This window comes from Sodiomyces alcalophilus (genome assembly GCF_042370955.1).
Source record: "Sodiomyces alcalophilus JCM 7366 unplaced genomic scaffold ACRALscaffold_2, whole genome shotgun sequence".
Classification (NCBI taxonomy): domain Eukaryota; kingdom Fungi; phylum Ascomycota; class Sordariomycetes; order Glomerellales; family Plectosphaerellaceae; genus Sodiomyces; species Sodiomyces alcalophilus.
In genome coordinates, this window is record NW_027263533.1 from 1,665,413 (window position 1) to 1,684,745 (window position 19,333).

At 53.6% G+C, this 19,333-nt stretch overlaps 5 protein-coding genes across 5 annotated transcripts; 3 read left to right on the forward strand and 2 right to left on the reverse strand.

The window, feature by feature from the left end:
* Positions 1–2,336: 2,336 nt before the first annotated feature.
* ACRALDRAFT_207001 (uncharacterized protein) lies at positions 2,337–7,178 on the forward strand (the record flags this gene model as incomplete). The annotated part of the gene is made up of 40 exons (XM_071022152.1): positions 2,337–2,345; positions 2,420–2,472; positions 2,515–2,577; positions 2,604–2,636; positions 2,676–2,687; positions 2,759–2,846; positions 2,888–2,903; positions 2,942–2,982; positions 3,020–3,036; positions 3,106–3,182; positions 3,260–3,290; positions 3,357–3,419; positions 3,445–3,470; positions 3,729–3,822; positions 3,897–3,914; positions 3,944–3,976; positions 4,010–4,082; positions 4,120–4,226; positions 4,252–4,301; positions 4,400–4,462; positions 4,569–4,677; positions 4,705–4,750; positions 4,794–4,827; positions 4,866–4,972; positions 5,082–5,107; positions 5,136–5,228; positions 5,289–5,352; positions 5,458–5,504; positions 5,602–5,752; positions 5,797–5,858; positions 5,890–5,973; positions 6,044–6,163; positions 6,227–6,346; positions 6,381–6,428; positions 6,455–6,579; positions 6,653–6,728; positions 6,819–6,891; positions 6,947–6,980; positions 7,061–7,092; positions 7,155–7,178. 40 exons carry the CDS (start codon positions 2,337–2,339, stop codon positions 7,176–7,178), a joined length of 2,442 nt encoding a protein of 813 aa, XP_070876765.1.
* A 78-nt stretch (positions 7,179–7,256) lies between these two features.
* Positions 7,257–9,915, reverse strand: ACRALDRAFT_1091919 (uncharacterized protein; the record flags this gene model as incomplete). The annotated part of the gene is made up of 18 exons (XM_071019590.1): positions 9,895–9,915; positions 9,812–9,823; positions 9,640–9,782; positions 9,557–9,598; positions 9,223–9,500; positions 9,149–9,167; positions 8,950–9,037; positions 8,860–8,911; positions 8,619–8,810; positions 8,419–8,572; positions 8,292–8,357; positions 8,128–8,250; positions 7,936–8,059; positions 7,756–7,850; positions 7,685–7,722; positions 7,449–7,563; positions 7,334–7,356; positions 7,257–7,294 (listed from the first exon to the last, which is right to left on the reverse strand). The coding sequence occupies exons 3-18, from the start codon at positions 9,681–9,683 to the stop codon at positions 7,257–7,259; spliced, it is 1,491 nt and encodes a 496-aa protein (XP_070876766.1). The 5' UTR covers positions 9,684–9,782; positions 9,812–9,823; positions 9,895–9,915.
* ACRALDRAFT_2025469 (uncharacterized protein) lies at positions 9,916–10,432 on the reverse strand (the record flags this gene model as incomplete). The annotated part of the gene is made up of 3 exons (XM_071020314.1): positions 9,916–9,936; positions 10,010–10,158; positions 10,252–10,432. 3 exons carry the CDS (start codon positions 10,430–10,432, stop codon positions 9,916–9,918), a joined length of 351 nt encoding a protein of 116 aa, XP_070876767.1.
* An 881-nt stretch (positions 10,433–11,313) lies between these two features.
* ACRALDRAFT_1061059 (uncharacterized protein) lies at positions 11,314–14,220 on the forward strand. Its single transcript, XM_071016352.1, has 3 exons — positions 11,314–11,439; positions 11,516–11,797; positions 11,915–14,220. Exons 1-3 carry the CDS (start codon positions 11,397–11,399, stop codon positions 13,534–13,536), a joined length of 1,947 nt encoding a protein of 648 aa, XP_070876768.1. The 5' UTR covers positions 11,314–11,396; the 3' UTR covers positions 13,537–14,220.
* Positions 14,221–16,684: 2,464 nt separating this feature from the next.
* Positions 16,685–19,323, forward strand: ACRALDRAFT_2051556 (uncharacterized protein). Its single transcript, XM_071021617.1, has 2 exons — positions 16,685–16,895; positions 16,970–19,323. Exons 1-2 carry the CDS (start codon positions 16,836–16,838, stop codon positions 18,959–18,961), a joined length of 2,052 nt encoding a protein of 683 aa, XP_070876769.1. The 5' UTR covers positions 16,685–16,835; the 3' UTR covers positions 18,962–19,323.
* Positions 19,324–19,333: the final 10 nt, after the last annotated feature.

A 19,333-nucleotide genomic window follows, 5' to 3' on the forward strand; every position in this document is an offset into this window, starting at 1 on the left:
CCCTTTTCCCAGTGAAGGACTTTGAATGGTGTGGGTTGTCTTCTGTCGATGCGGTGTACCCTCCCGAAGACCGGTGTAGGCAGGACGCGATAATGACCCAAGAAATGTAACTTGCACTTACATTTGCCTGGCTGGATAGACGAGTCCTCCGTCTTAGAATGGTATAAGGATGGTCAACACGCGTAAATAGGGCAACTGCCGCCTGCGATCGGCTTCGCCTACTGGTAACCAAGCGCCCGGTGCGATGTTGTCGTCGTGCGACTCTCGTCTTTAAGTTCGACTGCCTTCGTCGCACTTGCCGTGCATGTATGTTCGGCAAGGGAAGTATGTAGCTGCAATCGGCTGGGCTGAGTAGAACGCAGGACAGGTACTCGAGGGAGGAGGCCAGGAGTACTTTGCGTTATGTAGCCGTATCGTAACGAGTTGAAGGATGTGCTACTGTCAAATCAGTCAATGGAACCAAGAGGTAGGTCGCTGCACGACCAGAAAGAAGCAGGGAGGGTGTTACCAGACAAGCCGGCCCTGTGTACTTGTAGGCTCGGTGGATGCGGCAGAAAAGCTGGGGTGTAGGGGTGCATGCAAGGGTATCCTATGGTGATGCAGAGCTTGAGGCGAATGGCGCACTCGGACCGAAGCAGACAGGAATGATGCTTTGCACGGGCTTGATAGTCTAAAAATGACAAGGCTGGGAAGAATGGAAACTAGAAGGAAAAAAGAAAAGTACCAGAAGACGCTTGGTCCCTAAAAAGAAGGGAAGGAAGAAAAAAAAAGAAAAAAAAAAGGTACCCGATTCGTATTTACAGGGCGCTAGGATAATCCAGGGGAAAGCAGTCAGATGAGAGGAAGATTTGAGAAGGGGCTCACCAGATTTGCGGGCCAAGCAGTCAAACAGGGGCCTCAGCACATTTATTAAGGATCGATGGAGTTGCTGATGCCATGGGGGTACAACGTCTACAACGTACACTAGATACTTCGAAAAAGGGGAAGGAATTACCAAAGGATAATAGCGCACGCCACGCCATCGGCTCAATCACCCGTTCATAGGGGCCTGGTAAAACGTTCATTGTCGAGTGGGGGGTTCCTTCCAAGTTCAGTGATACGTACTCGATACAGTATCCACGCCGAAAAGTACTTACAACGTACGTACTGACGGCAACAGGGGTAGAATGGGGGTAGCAATTCGAGAGAGGCGACGTGAGCGACGAAGAAATTTCCCAACCCGACACGTAAAGATCAGGTCGGGTATAATTACGTTGTACGTTGTACATATGTACATACATCAATGTACGGCACTCGCTGTTGGTCGCTGGCCGTCAAGGATGAGACGCTCTCTCAAGCCAGCTGTAGCACGGGCCTCGATCCGTCGAGCGGGAACACCCTCGCCAATTCGTACTGTACCTTGCTCAAATGTACGTTGTACGGACTCAGGTACGGTACAGTATGTACATGCAGACTAAAGTGAGGACTAGGGGAACCATCCGGGGTTCTCAGACTGACAAAGGTGTCGGCTGTTGTGAAGGTTAATCTGGCAATTGCATGTACGACCTGGGCGGTGCGACCCTGGGGACGTCGTCCGAGACGCACGCCTCAATTACATAAGAGATGCATGCGCTGCGGGTGTCAAATGAAGACGCAACCTAACGAAAAACAAGCCGCCCGCAACGACCCGAGTGACGAAAAGACGGCTCAACCTGATTGGGCCTGATACGTTGAACGATACCTCGGGTGAATAAGAGAGACACGCAGGGGCTGCGATCTCGCTGGGTACCAATTCAATGAATAGGACCAGAATGCCGGGCCGGGGAAACTGACGTTCGGTCACGCTACGTTGGGAATTGGGAGGGGTGTCTTGGAGGCGGCAGGAGGCATTCTCCGCCAAGACTCGAGAATACGTTGTATGTATCTGGCGTCTGGGTCATCTTCTTCTGCTTTGCATTTCCTTTCCTTTTTCAAGGCATGTTACGCAGAGAAAAGGGCGATCCCTATAAGAGTCTGACGCAAGGAAATTCGGCTGACAGTGGCATATACGCAAACTGAAAACGGGCCAACTGTAGTACATTGTACAATTGATTGTCAGTGACAAAGAAGAGGGTCAGTCGAGCGGGGAGGGGAAAGAATACGCTAATGTACAATGTGAGTAGGAGAACCGAAGAGCGCTGTAAGACGTTCGGGGAGAGATCGTCTTTTCCTTATCAAAACTATTCCCGGGACAAGACGCAAGGCGCATGAGCAGCCGCAGAAAGAAAGGTAGGGCGCGGTTGAGGTTTATTAGCAGCAGTATATGCATGCATTATGTGTCTATGTAGGAAGGCAATAAAGAAAATCTGCCTCGTCTGATGCGCGGGGTGTAAGGCCTTTTAAGTGCCCGTATGTTGTACGAATAAGGTTGTCCGTTCACGATGGTTACCTGTCTACCCAGGTAGGTAGGTCGGCAGGGAAGCTGCGATGGACGCGCCCCTGGCACGATGACACGTGCTCCCCCGGTCAGCGTTTATTTGGACGGGGATCAATCAGTGCCCAGGTACCGTCAGTTCACAGCGTCCTGTCTGTCCGCGAATGCCTCGAATTCTCTGGAACGTATGTACACGTACATACAGAAGCAGGACAGATTCTTCCAAGAGCGTCAGCACGTACGGGTCGTGGAGGGTTAGGACAGATAGCCCAATCACTGACAGAGAGGCTGGGCAGTGTGTACAACGTACAACGTACAACGTATGTCGACCTATGTACTAAGTACTCCGGCACGGCCCTGGGCAAGGCGAATGAATTTATCCTTCCAGGCTCTGACGTACATACGTATACCGTTCGTCGGACCATCGCCTCCCAGTCCCAAGTACGTACATCGAGTGTCAAACCTCTACCTATTATCCTGTCAAAAGTGCTTCAGAGTTGTAACTTGCGAGGTATGCTAGGCGAATATATGCGATGCGATGCGATGCAGCCAGTGACAAGGTTAAGTCGACCGTTCAGTCGGTGCGAATTGTACAGCGTATGTACAACGTACAGTGTCTGATGCCAGGTTTGTTCATTTGTACGGTACGTATGTACGTTGTACAGTATGTACAGGTACAGGTACATGCACGTTGGGTGTTGTTGGTGCCTTAGTATAATGTACAACGTACTCCGTACCGTACCTGTACTTGCGCGCGGGGGAATCCCTGCAGCTGTCCTGGCTCCCTCTAGTGCAGATTAAAAGTGCATGGGTACCTGCCGAGTTCTCTTTATCGTTGTAGATAACTTGCGTCTGCGAACACCCAAGTAATTACCCAGTACCGAAGTCGAGGTACGAGGTCATCGTTTAAAGACGCGTCTGCATGCGAGGAGGCTGGGAGCTAGGGCTGTCTCTAGACGGTGAGGAAGCCAGGAGGCAAGGCGGCGGACTTGGCGGAGAGTGGCGCTTCTGTCGCTTTGCCGTCGATGTCTCGTGAACCAAACACTGGACAGCAATCTGAACGACGAAGTTGCTGTGAGTGAGGGAAATTGCTGTCCTATCGAATAATAACCCAGGCGCGTCTATTCTTAGACGGTTGACAGAAGGATATCGACTCGAGCCGTCTTAATACAACGTTAATTTTAGTCTCATACAAACACGAGCTTATCTAAGGTCCTGAAATGCGGGAGTACGAGGCAAGAATCGAGCTTCCTACAGAGCGACTCATCCTCTAAAGATTCATCCACTTTAAAAGCCCCGACGACACGATAGAAACGTGGGATAACCCTCTCTGCAGTCACCTACGTTGTACTTCGCTGGGAAGCAGCCGCCAGGGACCTACAACGTACACGCTCGTCTCGATTGCGCGGCATATTGATATTACCTACCGAGTGCGTATGCACAACGTACGTTGTATGTACAACGTATGTACCGTATCGTAGGCCCAATGGAGAAGGATCCACAGCCCTAGACGACAGAAGGGGTCCGATTAGATGCAATTGGCAATCAAAGCGGTATCTACGTTGTAATATTAGTATGCTGCAGGTGAGATTGCACGTCCCCTTATAACGCACGCAGGCGCATTATCTCTGCCGGAGAGGGAAAAGTGGTAAAAGTGAACTCTGCTCACCTCTACAACGTACCCTTCTCTGTATGTAATACTCCATACAATACAACGTACTTGTGAGCGTAAACTCGTTATCCCGAAATGGGTCGAAGATGACGGGCAGCACTCGTCGTTCATAAATATCGTGTATATGCTCAACGACATACGTTGTATACAATCATACAGCTGGTGACAAACTCGTTCCTCAACAAAGTACCTACGTACGAATATGTACTAAGTACGAGCACTGGCCATTTGCGGCTCGTATGTTTATTAGGTAAATTACGAAGTAGCATTGATATCGTCCGATGTTAATGATTGGGACCACTTTGCTCTATTTTTAAACCGCGCCGTTCTTTCAGGTCTCCATAGCGTCGCACTGGTCGGTTTAGCCCATTTTTCTGTACATACGCTGTCCGTTGTAGGTACAACGTACCTTATAATAATGGAAACGGAAAAGCTAACTCGGAAGAGGTACTCAATAAGGTATCTACGACTCGACGGTGTATAAAACAGGGCACGTAAAACAAGCATACAACGTATACAACGTATCAAACGATCATAACGACGATCTCTACCTGGCTAGTCCTCGACTCAATATCTTCGCAAGACAGGAACATCAACAAACATTCTACATACAGTACGTAGTACACACAGCACATAGAAGACCCAAGAGCCACGGCTACACCGCATACCTACTAGGAATGGAGCTCGTGTGCTTCGGTACTAGGCATGGCTAACCCACATGGAATTGAGTATGTACAACGTACGACGTACAACGTACATACAGGTACATACAACGTAAGTGGTAATATGGAATTGAATGAGGCCAAAGTTGGATGCCCGCAGCTTCGTACCAGTTGGTTTCCTATTTCCCCACCTTGGGCACGTTATACGTTGTACGCCAGGGGGTTACGCGTCTCCTTTGTGCCTCTGTGCATTGCTTTTACGATTATTTCTCTCTGGTTTATGTATGTACGCGTGACCCCTGGAGATTTTTGTTTTTTTCCTCTAAAACTTCGACTAATCAACAATTGGTCCAAGCGCGTAATGGAGAACCTTCCCGGTCGGTTCTGCCAGGGTTCTGTGAAATGAGAGTGCGGAGAAGTCCTTGGTCCCCTCCCCGGGGGAAAGGGACATTGGTGTCAAGGTCATGAGCCCGGCAACTGCGAAGTACATACATTGTACCACGTACGTTGTACATACATACATGCCTACTCTGTTTATTACGTCACGGGTCACTCAGGCCAGGTCCATCGTAGCTGGCGATGCTCCTTCACTTGCCAATACAACGTACAACGCGGTTGTAGTGTATGTTCGTTGAACTTATAGGTTTCTAGATGCCCCTGTGGATAGTGAAAAGAAATAATTAAATTCCCAGGTAAATAAGATACATATGCGCGCTAAATAATCACCTTAGACCTTGCTTCTGGTACTGTACCTCGATTGCATCAAGTTATATCGCGAGTGAAGCAGATATAGCAGGATGATTCTGGTATAAGGTACGGATATACAACGTACGTCTGTACATACACTTATATTCTTTCAGGTTACAACCACGTAGAGGGTCGCAAAACAGGACGGGCCAACGGCGAATTAGCCCCGTGGTGCTGGGCATTGTGAGGAGGCATTGTACTCCTGCTGATGGCTACCAGATCATTAATAATAGCGGCTCTCCTGACGTCCACCCTCCTTATCTCGTTAGTGGACCATGGGTGCCACACCATCCACGCGGCACGCAAACAGGCCGCCTTCCTAGTGCATTGCCAACCAGGCCCAGCCTGGCCACCAGACAACCCCAAGCGACTACCCAGATGTCCGGTTCAGCCTTTTCTCTAACCTTGGTCGAAAGAGTCGCAAAGGGCTGGGGCATGGGCTCCCTGGTGTCTCTCCACTCCCATCTGCCGTCGCGTTTACGACGTATCGATGTTCGATTGTACACCGTACACTGTACGTGTACGTTGTACAACGATATCTCTCTTCCTAAATCACAAGGGTTTTTCTAGGGCCGTCCCGCGCGCCGTTCTCCAGAGAGAGGAACACCTTACTGGCCTGAATCGACTAGCTTCGTCCCAATTCTCAACCGGTGACGACAAGGGACTTGGCCAAACCATATCCTGCTTTTAGTACAACGTACAACGTACGTTGTACGTCGTACATACGAAGTACGTTGTATACAATGCTCAAAGTACCACGTACCTAACCTGTTCTTCGAGGGTTCTATGGCATCCGTCGCCCAACGGGTCGCTTGGCTGCGTTTCCGGGCGCCACATTGTCACCCCACCTTCCCCGCCCACCAGCTCTTCCTTGTCGTGCTAGGGTACCCATTGTCATTTGAAAGAGACCATGGCATTCATATTGTCCAGAGCAATCTTCTCTCGAATATCTATCGTGATGAATGCCGTGCATCTGTTGAGTTTATGGAATACTTGGAAGGCGCAGAAAACATTGCCTATCTGTATTAAAGCACGCTCTAACGTGGTTCTCGTCGTTTCGGTCCTGTTCATACAGTACGTTTTGTATGCACATACAGTGTACAACTGTATACCTATACAACGTACAACGTAGGTACGTACATATGTACAACGTACGTTGTACAACTGCACTCCATAAAGTGGATAACTCGGCCAATGCCCATCGGAACTTCCCGAACTTCAGACCAGGATATGCCTATATCCACACCCGTCGTCTGTGCATGACTGTATAACCACTAAGCCGCTTTGGTAGAGAAGTGGTCCTCGAGTTCGTGCTCAAAGGCTGGCACGACAGCTCTGGATGAAGGCCCACCACCGCGGGGACAGCTCAATTTGGCGAGGCTGGGCGCAACTTCGGCAAGGGCGATCCGTCCAGACGGGTGACCGAGACATGAGAGTACCGGCCAAAGAAGTGGATGGACGATCACTCCCCAGAACGTCGATGGACTGAACGGAGACCTTGAATCCCGTTCGAGGAGCGGATAATATCTGATTCGCAAAGTACGTTGTAAGGAATAAGGGGTCAGCATCGGCATGATTATCGACCAGCAACGAACAAAGATACAACTACCGTCATTTTTGTCATGAATTAAGCCAAGTCCTCATGTCGGATTTCAGCCACGCTATGATGCATGGGGGACAGTCCGATATTAGGTACTTGACATAAGACGGCATACCGTTGGCGCGGCAGTCGGTACTGTTTCAAGGCCTCGCTTCAAGGAGCGAGTAATCAATCATGCACCACTCATTGTGCCACGGAAGGCGGGAAGAAGGCAGAGGAGGCTAGCTCGTACGTGAAGTCATCGCATCCCTACGATCCACCCGGGCGGATCTGAGAGCCGCGCCTCGGCGAAACGAACAGACATGAGGTTAGTTTACCGACTTTGCCAGGGGCTTAAGAATATGTACGGCCAATTACCTAGTAGAAGTTTGCGACTTTGGGGAGATCACATGGGGCGGCACGCGATCTGCATGCTTCGCTTCGTCTCCATCACATTGTCCGACCCCATGTCGCGATCTGGCTGTCCAAGATCCTCCAAGCTGCTGGGGGACTTATCACTCAGCCTCCGTGTATGTATGTACGTTGTAGGTGTTTTCTTCTTCCCCCGCTAGTTTACTTTTCTTCTTTCTTTTCCTTTTTGTATATACTTTATTTTATGCCCGCGTTCTGACAGCCATTTTCAATACTGACGACCGCCTTGAATGCTTCGCTTCGAGCCATGACACTGGTCCTCTCTTGTCACTACTTGTACATCTCGCTTTCCCGCAGGATCGACGAAATTCGAGACCGGCGGTACCATGTATTCTGTACCAAGGATCCCATGATTCGACGCTTTGACTATGAAGGGCCTGGACGTCGTTGAATTACGATACGATACACCAGGAGGTTTGATCGTCACCCCTGTCAGAGATATCCCTGTCACTATGCCCGTCGGATATAGGGCAAGGGGAGATCCTTCCGAGTCGGGGCCCGTTCCCAGATGGGGATTCCTGACGCCGTCGAAGTGGAGGAACTCCCTTGTGATGGGGATTTGACGGAGGGATGCCCTTTACATTGTATACCATCTCTTAGGTGGAGTCGATCACAGCTCTCGACGCTCAGGATCCTTTCCAACCCAGATCTGCCCCTCCGGCGGGTGTCGCCGAGGACCAACTTTGAGTCGGCACTTCCGTCACGGGGCTGCTGGTGTTGGAACACGCTTGCCCATACCATATACCATACCTGCCAGCTAATTGTACTGTCTTTGCAAGTGCGACTACAATCACCAAAGGAAGCAACGCAGTCAGACTGAGCTTCCCCGGCTCTCCTCCTTTCTGATCATTTTTCGGGAGACTATCGTCCCGGCTGACCGAGACACGGGCAAACGAGAAACGGCCAATACATGGTCATTATTATTTAGCAACACCCTTCGGACTGACGAGATGCGATACCGTCCATCGGGGAGTGCCAATGAAGTCGTGAAATGGCCAGAGGCGAGACATGTCGTTTGCTCACCGCCCGTAGCTTCAGGGCCGAGATAAATATCAGTCGCCTTTTCATACGCAAGTTGGGACAGTGGCCTATGCTTCCAGTGTTTTCTGTATGCTTTACTTTCTCTTCGGTCACGGCCCTGTGCCGCAAGCGTATCCTGAAGCTCGATATACTCCGTGTCAAGGACGACCAGCGACGATGATTTTATCGCATTTTCTTGAGCCCGCACCGGGACGGGCGTAAGGATATTTGTCCGTGCCACTGTGTCGTCAAAGTTGACGCACCGGGGAGCATCCCCGCCGTGGAATTTGGAATGCATGTCAATGTCTCAGGAGGCTTCCTGACAGGACGACGCAAAAAGGCAAAGGCGGTAGACAGTGCGTGTAATTACATGGAGGTGCATCGTGTGGGAAGGGCCCATCGTCTATCTCCATACAACGCACATATGTATGTACATTCTCTTCACCGCTCTTAAGGCGTCCCCAGCCCGCCACGTTCGAAGCAGCTGGATGTTCAGCTCGGTGGGATTACCGTGCAGCGAGTTCAGGTGCATACTGCAGATAAGTCCAAGGCACCAATACCTGCGACGGTCGCATAGGAAAGGATCATCGTGCAGAAGTAATACGAGGTCAAGTTAGCCTTCCCCGGTGACATCTTCCGTGGACCCCCTCATGAGGCTATCGACTCCAAAGTCACGAGGACGGTCGTGAATAGATCATGCATATATCGGCCCGCGAACTGCATTCTTCCCGTCCGTCTCTCGGACTACTTGTTACCCAGGAGGAAGCAGCTGGCTGCAGTGATGGCGAGCCTGGGTCGTTGAGGTCGTCGCCAGAGAACCCGAGACCATAAGATCCCGCCTCTTCGGGGAGTGGTATGCTGAACCGGGTCTCAGGTGTCTCAATGACCTCTCCTTGAACCGCGTATGCTCTGCTATAGTCGCTTCCCTTATGCCGTGAGCATCGGATGCCATCTGTCAGATCTTCCATATCCAAGGCAAAAATGACGACGTTTCGCCTTTCGTTGTCAGTCAAGTGGCCATTGGATGGCCTTTACCGGCCTGGGCCTGTCACTTCTCATGGTGTCTTCCCGGGAAAAGTAAAACGAAATGCATACTGGCAGGTGACTTGTGATGGGCGATGGAGAAATGCCGCACTCCAAGATGCGCTCACCACCATGAAGTTTCCCCTGGGAGATCATATTGGAACTGACGGCAGCCAGATCCAGGGAATGTACTGATGGTGTTGAATAGGGTACCAGCGCATAAAAGTACGTATCCAGGATATAGTGTGTAATTGCCTACCTAGTCGGTGTGGTCTATTCACCACGCGAATGGCTGTCTCGAAGAGCATTGACACAAAATAGAATTCCGATCCTCCGCCGATATCACTCCGCCGCCACTTGGTCACACGTAGACGGGCGTGCCGACATACTAGAGACCATACTTCTTATCCTGTTGGTCGAGTTAGTAGATAGGTCAAGAAGACGGGGACGTGACATGGACGCCGGACAAAGGGAAGGCATACTTTATCGGCAACTGGAAACTCGGAACCTGTGACTCCTTTGTATTTGGAGCGGATGGTGTCGGAGATGACTTCGTCCTTGGCCTGCTCGGCGGCGCTCTCGTTGGACTGCGGGCCCTGACCTAGGACATGCTCCTGGACCAAGTCGACGCCTATAAAGTGTAAGCAGAACAGGCCGTGGGCGTCAGCAACATGATACTAGGATGCTCGGTTATCCGGAGCTTGGGGGAAGAGAAGTTGAGTACCCTTATCGAGAAGGTCTTCGTTTTTCTCGCCTTGCGCACCACCTCCGGCCATGGAGTTGACCTTGTCCATGAAACCCGGGCCGCTGCCGCCGCTGCCGGCCGAGCTGGTGTTTTCTTGGGTGTTCATCTGCGGCTTTTGGGCTCCGGAGTTGCTGCCCGTCATCTTGTTGAGGAAGTCCATGGTTAAAAGGATAGGTGCCCGAGCGGTGATGCTGATGGTGGATGGTCTAAGTGAATAATGGGAGGCTCTATTGACTGACGTATTGGAATGGGGTGTCGCGGAGTGACGTTGGTCTTGGATACAGGCAAAGGTAGCGGTGGGAGAGGATGGAAAACGACACTGGTACTGGTATTCGAGTGGCCATCTTTATATACCAGCGGCCAAGGTATCTCGTCACACGTCTTCCAGGGCTGGATCTGCGTTTGAACTAGGCATTCTACGTACAAGATGATGCGCAGGCTGAGATTCTTCAGTGTCGTAACTCGACCGTTGAGACACGAGGCCAAGCTATCCAATGGGCGATGGCGCTAGATGAAGACGGGCAGTGAACTATGGCCCCGGTGAGGGGAAGATGGAGAACCAGCAGCGTGTTACGGTTACCCTGTAACGTTTTGGGAGAGGCGTAAGAGTGAGAGGGGCGAGCGGTGATATCATCGCCGACGTCGTGATCGGCCGTTCTCATCCACGGATTATGTCAGCAGAGGTACGTACTTTGAACTGACATAACCGGCAGTGTAGTGTACTTCGTATCCGTACTTTAGCCAGGGCTGATCGTGGCCTCATATTCGTAGACTTTTTCAAGTTCCACCGGCCTTTCAGAGACGACTTGTTCAACAGTGCAAGGTGCATTCTAAGGAGAGTCGTCGTGGTAGTCATCGGCGTACGAAAATAGTCGTGGGGAGCCATTGGTATTAGTCATCCGGGGAGACTCAGGTACTTCGTATTGAATAGGTAAGCCAAGGTGGGGGTGGGGTCTTACAAAGTCAGAAGCAAATACGTACAGTACGTTGTACCTCTGGTGAAAGGAAAGTGCGACCACAGCATAGAGCTGGAAATCTCAAGACGGCCTTCCTCTTCCTCCCGCGTCAGCGACCTCCAACCCAACCCATTCCACCAACTACACCGTATCCGGAGCATGAGCGCAATGGATAAGGCAACCGAAGACTTGCTCCGGCGACCGTTGTACAGTACACAGCACACCTTACTACCCCGCTATTGATGTTAGGTGTCATCGTCATCGCTGACCTCCCTGCCTCCAAAAAGTATACGATCTCCCTCCCGAAATCCTCGCCACCCTCACTCTCAAACCCGACGTCGACGACCAGCCGCGGATCCCCGATACCTCGAGCTCCTCCCCGCAAGATAACGATGATGGTTCGGAAAATGTCGCCGGGCCGCAAGCTTGTTCCTTGTGTGGGCTGAGCTTCGCCGTCGTCCAAGACCAAAGGAGCCATCTAAAATCCGACTGGCATCAGTACAACCTAAAGCAAAAGCTCCGAGGGAACAAGCCCGTCACAGAAGCGGAATTTGAAAACCTGATTGAAGGTATGTGCCGGGAAATGGAAAAAGGAAAAGAAAAAAAGAAAAAGAAGCGCTTATCCAGATGCTTCATTCCCAGCCTTCATTGCAGAGCAGACGTGCGCTGACAACGGGTTGTGCCAGTTTTCGATGGAAGTCTGTCGGGTTCCGACTCGTCCGACTCAGACTCGGGAGACGATGGCTCACGAAAGGAGTCGATATTAACGGCACTGCTCAAGAAACAGGCAAACATTGCAGACACGAGGATTGATGCGAGTGGAAACGAGGACGACGACGACGAGGGTGGTGGCGGCAGACGCCATCGGAACCGTGGGAAACCGCCATTGATATGGTTTAGCTCCCCCTTTTTGCCGGCCAATACCTATTTCGGTCTCTACCGGGCGGTCCTGACGGCAGAGAATCTCCGGGAAGAAAGCAATCTGGTCGACGTGGTCAGGCAGAAGCAACTCGAGCCCATCGCGGTGCCCAAGCCAACCAAGGACGGCAGCCTCCCCGAGATTGCCTACAAAGGGCCGCATTTCTTCCTTTGCATGATCGGAGGGGGTCACTTTGCCGGCATGGTGGTGGCTCTGGCGCCACGGCAGACGAGAAACGCCGGTGGTCCCATGAACCGGGAGGCCACCGTCCTCGCGCACAAGACCTTCCACCGCTACACCACCAGGAGGAAACAGGGTGGCTCGCAGTCGGCCAACGATAACTCCAAGGGCAACGCACACTCGGCTGGTTCGAGTCTACGTCGATACAACGAGCAGGCCTTGGTCGATGAGGTCAGGGAGCTGCTGCAGGACTGGAAGGGGTTGCTGGACACGGCCGAGCTGCTCTTTGTCCGCGCGACGGGCGCCACCAACCGCAGGACGCTGTTCGGACCTTACGACGGCCAGGTGCTGCGGCACAACGACTCCCGCCTCCGCGGGTTCCCCTTTAGCACGCGACGGGCCACGCAGAACGAGCTGATGCGGTCTTTCATCGAGCTCACGCGGCTCAAGGTCCGGGAAATCAGCCCGGTTCCAGAGCCCAGCGTACGGACCGCCGAGGCATCCGCCTCCTCGGCCAAACCCTCCACGCCTAAACCAGCCAAGCCGAAGCTCTCCGAAGAGGAGGAAACGGCTCTCCTGCACACGTCCCAGATCCAAGCCCTGATACGCCGCGCCAAGCTGCCGGCGCTGCTCAACTACCTGCAAACCAACTCGCTCTCGCCCGAGTTCCGCTTCGCGCCGCTGGACCAAAACTACCACGCACCCACGCCGCTCCACCTAGCCGCGCACCAGAACGCGGCGCCCGTCGTGCTCGGGCTCCTCACGCGCGGCGGCGCCGACCCGACATGGACGAACGAGCAGGGCAAGACGGCCTTTGAAGTCGCCGGCGACCGGGCCACGCGCGACGCGTTCCGCGTGGCGCGGTCCGAGCTGGGCGAGGCCAAGTGGGACTGGGAGGCGGCGCACGTGCCCGCGGCGCTGAGCAAGGCCGAGGCGGACAGGCGCGAGGCGAGGGAGCGGGGCGAGCGGGAGGCCAGGGAGGCGGAGAGGCGGCGGGCGGAGGAGGAGAGGCTCAAGCGTGAGGGGCCGACGGTCAAGACGACGGGGGCGAAGGCGAAGGGTCTGGAGCATAGGGGCCCGATGAAGAGCGCGCAGGAGAGGAGGGAGGAGGAGGCGAGGGGGTTGACGCCTGAAATGCGCATGCGGTTGGAGAGGGAGCGGAGGGCGAGGGCGGCGGAGGAGAGGCTTCGGCGGATGCAGGGGAGTTGATTGTTGGTTTGAAGATGATTTGAGGATTAGATAAGAATCGTGTCGATGGACGCCGTGGCTTGCGCGTAGGTCTTGCCAGTGGTAGTGAGAGAATTACTTCCTGCTGGCAGGAATTGAAGAGTTTAGCGTGGCTCGTAAGCTATCTCTGGGCATCTCGAGTGCTCGACTCCAAGACGACTTTGGGAGGGCTACGGGTTGATGGTATGCCAACGGAAACCCTGGCTCGCATTCTGCCATGGCCTGGCTGGCCGGTTTCGAATACAGTATCGAGAACGCAGCGGGATTGAGTCTATCTACGGCGGTCGCATGTATTCAATCTATTCCGACCGTTCCGGTGAGCGTTCGAGTCTGGAACGATTCTTGAGCCGTCGTCCTCCCTCCGACTACGATGTAATGCAAGCAGCATCCCGCACCATCCCGAGTCTTTGGTTTAGATGGTATTAACGGACCCATGCTCGCAAGTGATTCCGCTTGGGGACTTTGGGAAAATAACCTCGCAGGGAACAAGAGGAGGATGGTATGAACAGCCAGGGCTATCTACATGTCACAGTCGGGGCTCGAGATACCGAGGTGCCGGCCGCTATTCAGCTAGTTTCTCTTCCGTTTCTCTCCATCTCCACACGTACTAGGAGATGATGAAACAGGCCTGACTCGTCAAGTTGGTTGCAACAGAACACTTTATCGTCTATTTGACTTGGTCATCCGAAGTTGAAGCCTACTCACGTGTAAGTGCGCCCGTAATCTGGTGTAATTAATCCGATACCGGCTGTGGTCTATAAATAGAGGTAGTCTTGGTACGAACTACACGTTAAACTGCCGGCTTATTCTACAAAGTGTTCTGTCTGTATGGACATCACATAGGAAGAGTAAATAACTCGGCCGGATAAACTACAAAGCACCTAGGCTGTTCTCGTATTTTCAGATTCAGGTGAACTTGGTGACCCCCACTCCTTCGTCTTCTTTTCTCTTTCCCATGAAGATACCGTCATTTGATCTCGATTTCTATGAGAGAAAAGGGGCATTCCTCTGTCTATCCGAGCCTAGTACAGATGATGTACTTTGTATGGTAAAGTCTATTTCCCTCGGGTTTATGGGACGCCGACGTGGGGGTAAAGACAGTTATTCCATGGAAGAAACATTGCACATTTTGCGCAGCGATCAAGATCCGGATCAAACGGCGAATAGCCAGCCAGCCAGCTAGTAGTAAGCAGCCGTCTCAGGTTGGAGCGGAACTTGTTATTAGAAGCGGCATCGCACCTGTGAAGACATGGACTTTACGTTGTACATGAGCCCAGGCCGCAGAATCCGAGGAGGCGGGTGGGTGGGTGGGCGTGATGGTATGTACTTCGTAGTCACTGCTCTGACAGCACGAAAGCCCGGAAGCCAAAGAGGTTCTAGACTAAAATAGTCGGCCGAGTTTTCTTGGGACTGGTTTGTTTGTCCAATGGTTGCCAATATTGCCCCGGGGCTTGGCCCGATCTGGAAAGTTACGGTAGTGTAGAATGCACACGGTGAATGTACCCATGTACGTACCTATGTATACCCACCGCCAACGTCGTTTTGGCTACACGCCAACGTGAAACGTGAAACAATTGAACCGCTTCGTTTGTTCTTTTCCCGCCCCTCTGTCGAATGGGAAAGCCGTCGTGTTTACACGTCTTTGACTAGTATATACGTTGTATGTACACTACTATTCAGCCGACGAAGAAACGAAATCCGCAACTGATAGGGATACCGGATGGTGAAAGTCTTTCAGGTCTGTGCTTATTCAGCACGGACCTACTTGCGAGCCTGGGCTCTTTTGCCTTTATGCGTTTATATTACCGTCGATCTAGAATTGATAGTTTACAACGTAAAAGCGCGGGTCGACAGGAGCGTGGTATTCCGTCGGCAGAAAGAGTTAGCTGTGAGCTCAGGGCGTCACGCCCAGTGGGGAAGACGGTGACCAGCGTCGAATGTGGTTCTTGTATTGTAGGTACGTTGTATTTCGTCAAGACCAGCCCAGCGACCACAGCCAGAGACCCGACAGCGCGATTAGACCAGAGCCAAATCGTACCTGCAGTAGCGTGCCGGTCCAATGAGGGGGTGGCTGAGGGGGGGGGCGAATAGAATGTTTCGTCGATTGACTGTCGTCTCGGCCTTTTCGGGTTCTTGGGCGGCTACTAGTACTTCGTACGAGTACAACTACGAGTACAATGTACAACGTACGCTCATGTCATTATTGTTCTCAGGAATGGAAAGCTTTTCTTCTTTTCTACCATGTGATTTCGTATTTCGTGTTAATCAGTATCTTTGCTTCCCTGCCTTTCAAGAATAAGTAGAGTACACATGTCGATACTTACGATACCCATCCCACGTACCTGTACGTACCCACGCTGTACCCTTGGTACGTACCCCAACTCGGCTCGCTGCCGGACGTTTTACCCCTTAGGCGCTAAAAGCCTTGACCAGGAGCCACCCCTGAAAAGCGTTGTGCCAAAATCAGGTGTATTACCTAAAAGGGTAAAGTGGAGCCCCAGTCACCGTTCTCGTGTGTCGCGACCGACCTCCACCAACTCCCACCAACAACATCACAGGTTCGGTGCTTGGACTTGACCTCGCAGACATTTTCCGGTTGTTTACCAGGTTTTTACCAGCTTGTTTCATCCTTGGTTCTCTGTTTCCCCTGGCCACGATGCCAAAGACTCGACCTGTGTCTTTTTCACGTCCGGATCACCCCAGGATCGCCCTTGGGCGAACCGGTCTGTCGAGAGTATCGGCGCTCCATACCGCGTAGACCCCTGGTGGGCGTCTCCCCGGGAGGCCAATGCGAGTAAAAACATGCCGAGTCCCACTCGCTGCAAGGATGCTACGCGAGGCCGCCGACTGTGGCCCGCCTTTCTAGTGCAGAGACTCTCTACAACGACGGTAGATGCCTACCCCGTACCCATTACGACAACACTTCGTCGACCTGTCTACAGGGGTCCAGGACTCTCCTGAAGCGCCGGTCTCTTCAAGATACGGTTCAAAGGAAAGCCCCTTCAAGGACGGGCCGACAATGTAACCGCATGGCCATGGGACAGCCATAGCCGCCCTCCTCTCCCCCTGATATATAGCTGATATCTGCTCCCCCGACCACCCATCGTTTTCGTTCTGCATCTTTCTTCCTCAAGTCATTCTTTCTTCTCACTTTCGTTTCTGAGCCCAAAGTCATTCGCTTCCTTTGAGCTATTACTGGCTTGAACAAAGCCACCTTGATTACTTTCTCTTTTCTTTTCGAACCATCCTACATATATATATATTTGATTTCTTAAACAACCATGAAGCCCATTCTGCCTCTCCTGGCCCTCGCGGCCAGCATTGGCGAGGTCAGCGCCACTGTAAGTCCCGCCTCTATCCTTCAGGCAGACGACTGCCAAGTCTAGACATTGTACCCCATCTAACCCGCCCCCAGTTCCGCTTTGCCAACCCCTTCACCTGCCCTGACAACATCGACAACGACTGCTTCGACGACTACCAGCGGGGCGGCTTCGACTGGCGCGATCTGGTCCCCGGTAATCTCGGCAGGTACGGCGGCTTCGATTTCAAGGGCTGGACCTTGTCATCCAAGACGTCGCGCTTCAACGACAAGGCCATCGGCGGCCTCTGCGGCCCCCGCAAGGCCGACTCCCCCTCCTTCGGCTCCAGCAACAAGTTCTCCATCGACTGGTTCCAGGTCTCCCCCGAGTTCGACTGCGACCTCGAGTTCCACTACGACATGCCCGACGGCAGCCAGTGCCGCCACCGCGCCGCCTGCTCGCGCCAGGGCACCACCGTCAAGAACACCCAGTGCGGCGGCGCCACCAGGGTCACCGTCGTCTACCCGGACCAGCCCCGCAAGCCCAAGAAGTCGTGCTTTGTCGACATTTGGAAGATTGGCTTCGACTGCGACAAGAAGAAGCCCCCCAAGGGGCCCAAGCCCCCCGTCTTTCCCCCTACCACCCTCAGCACCATTGTCGCGCCGCCTTCCACCTCGGATGTTCCTTTCCCATCTGAGACGCCCGAGGAGCCTGAGACGCCTGAGGAGCCTGAGACGCCCGAGACGCCCGAGTCTTCTGTTGTCGTGCCCCCCGCTGAGAGCACTCCGGCTGAGAGTCTCCCGGTCGAGTCGGAGTCTCCTGCCGAGTCCAGCCCTCCTGTGGAGTCCAACCCCGTCGAGACCAACCCTCCTGTGGAGTCCAACCCTCCCGCCGAGTCTAACCCTCCCTTCGAGTCCACCCCCGTCGAGTCCAACCCCGTCGAGTCAGAGTCCCCCCAGTCTTCCGAGGCTCCCGAGTTCCCCGAAGAGACCCAGCCTCCTGCCTTCTCCACCTCGGACGCCCTTCCTGAGCCGAGCCAGCCTCCCGTCCCCGAGATCCCCGAGGAGCCCATCACCGAGGTGACCACCTACTCCACCATCTCGACCATCTTCACCACCATCGTCTCTACCGTCACCGACTGCGGCCCTGAGATTCCCGAATGCGCCGGCGGCAGCACCCCCGTCTTCACCGTCACCGTCCCCCTGACCACCACCGTCTGCGACGTGACCGAGACCATCACCCGTGTGCCTGAGCCCACGGCCGACCTGCCTGTCGTCCCTGAGCCTGAGCAGCCTGGGCCCGAGCAGCCTGAGCCTGAGCAGCCCGAGCCCGAGCAGCCTGAGCCTACTGCCGACCTGCCCGTCGTCCCTGAGCCTGAGCAGCCCGAGCCTGAGCAGCCTGAACCCGAGCAGCCCGAGGTCCCTGTGCCCTCCGTCCCCGCCCCCTCCGTCACCGAGCCTGCGTCTCCCATCGAGACTCTCCCCTGCCCCGACGTCGTCCCCAAGTGCCTAAACACCTGGCTGTTCTCCGTCTCCTGCTCCGACAACACCGACGCCGCCTGCTACTGCCCAGACACCCTCTTCGTCGAGAACATCTTCACCTGCATCTACGCCCACGGCCAGACGGACGAAATCATCTCCGAGGCCGTCAAGTTCTTCCAGGGCATCTGCGCCGGCTACGTCCCCGAGAACCCCGCCATCGTCACCGGCGCCGACCCCATCACCACCGTCATCACCGTCGCCCCCGCCCCGGCCCCCACCGACGCCCACTACACCACCATCATCGTCGACACCACCCTCACCATCCCCCAGGTCTCCGACGGCACCACCCTCGAGGACTCCCCCACCGTCACCGTCATCCAGTCCACCATTGAGGTTCCCGAGGTCGGCTTCACCACCTCGGGCGCCGAGGCTGTCCCCGTTGTTCCCACCCCGGTTGTCCCTACCCCGGTGGCTCCCGGTCCTTCGGGCCCCGTCGGCACCGGCGGTCTCTTGCCTTCCGAATCTGCCAACCCGGACTTGGACTTGCCCGTCCAGGCTGGTGCCGGCAAGGTCGTCTCCAGCTTTAGTGCTGTCGTCGTCGCCATGGTCGCCGTCGCCGTCTTCTAAGGCGACTTGACTTTGCGCTCATTCCTTTCCCACTTGTTTCTTGATATGTCAAAACACAAAGCAAATACACCGCGCGCTTCCTTTGCCCTGGCCTGTCCCGTCGTGTGATGCGGCGAGACTGGTACCGTTATTGTACAACGAAATACATATATATACAAATGTCAACCCAGCGGGCAGGCAGGCTGCATACCTACACTTCTTACGATCCTTATGAACAATATTTTGTATGGCGGTTATTCTTGTTTTTCTTTTTTATAAGGCTGTAAAGAAGGAGAGGCATGTGAGGATACACTGGACAATACCCTGGTTGGTTAGAGGTGTAATAGTAATTAATTAGTTGGAATAAAGAAACATGTCCTCTGCTTGGGTTTG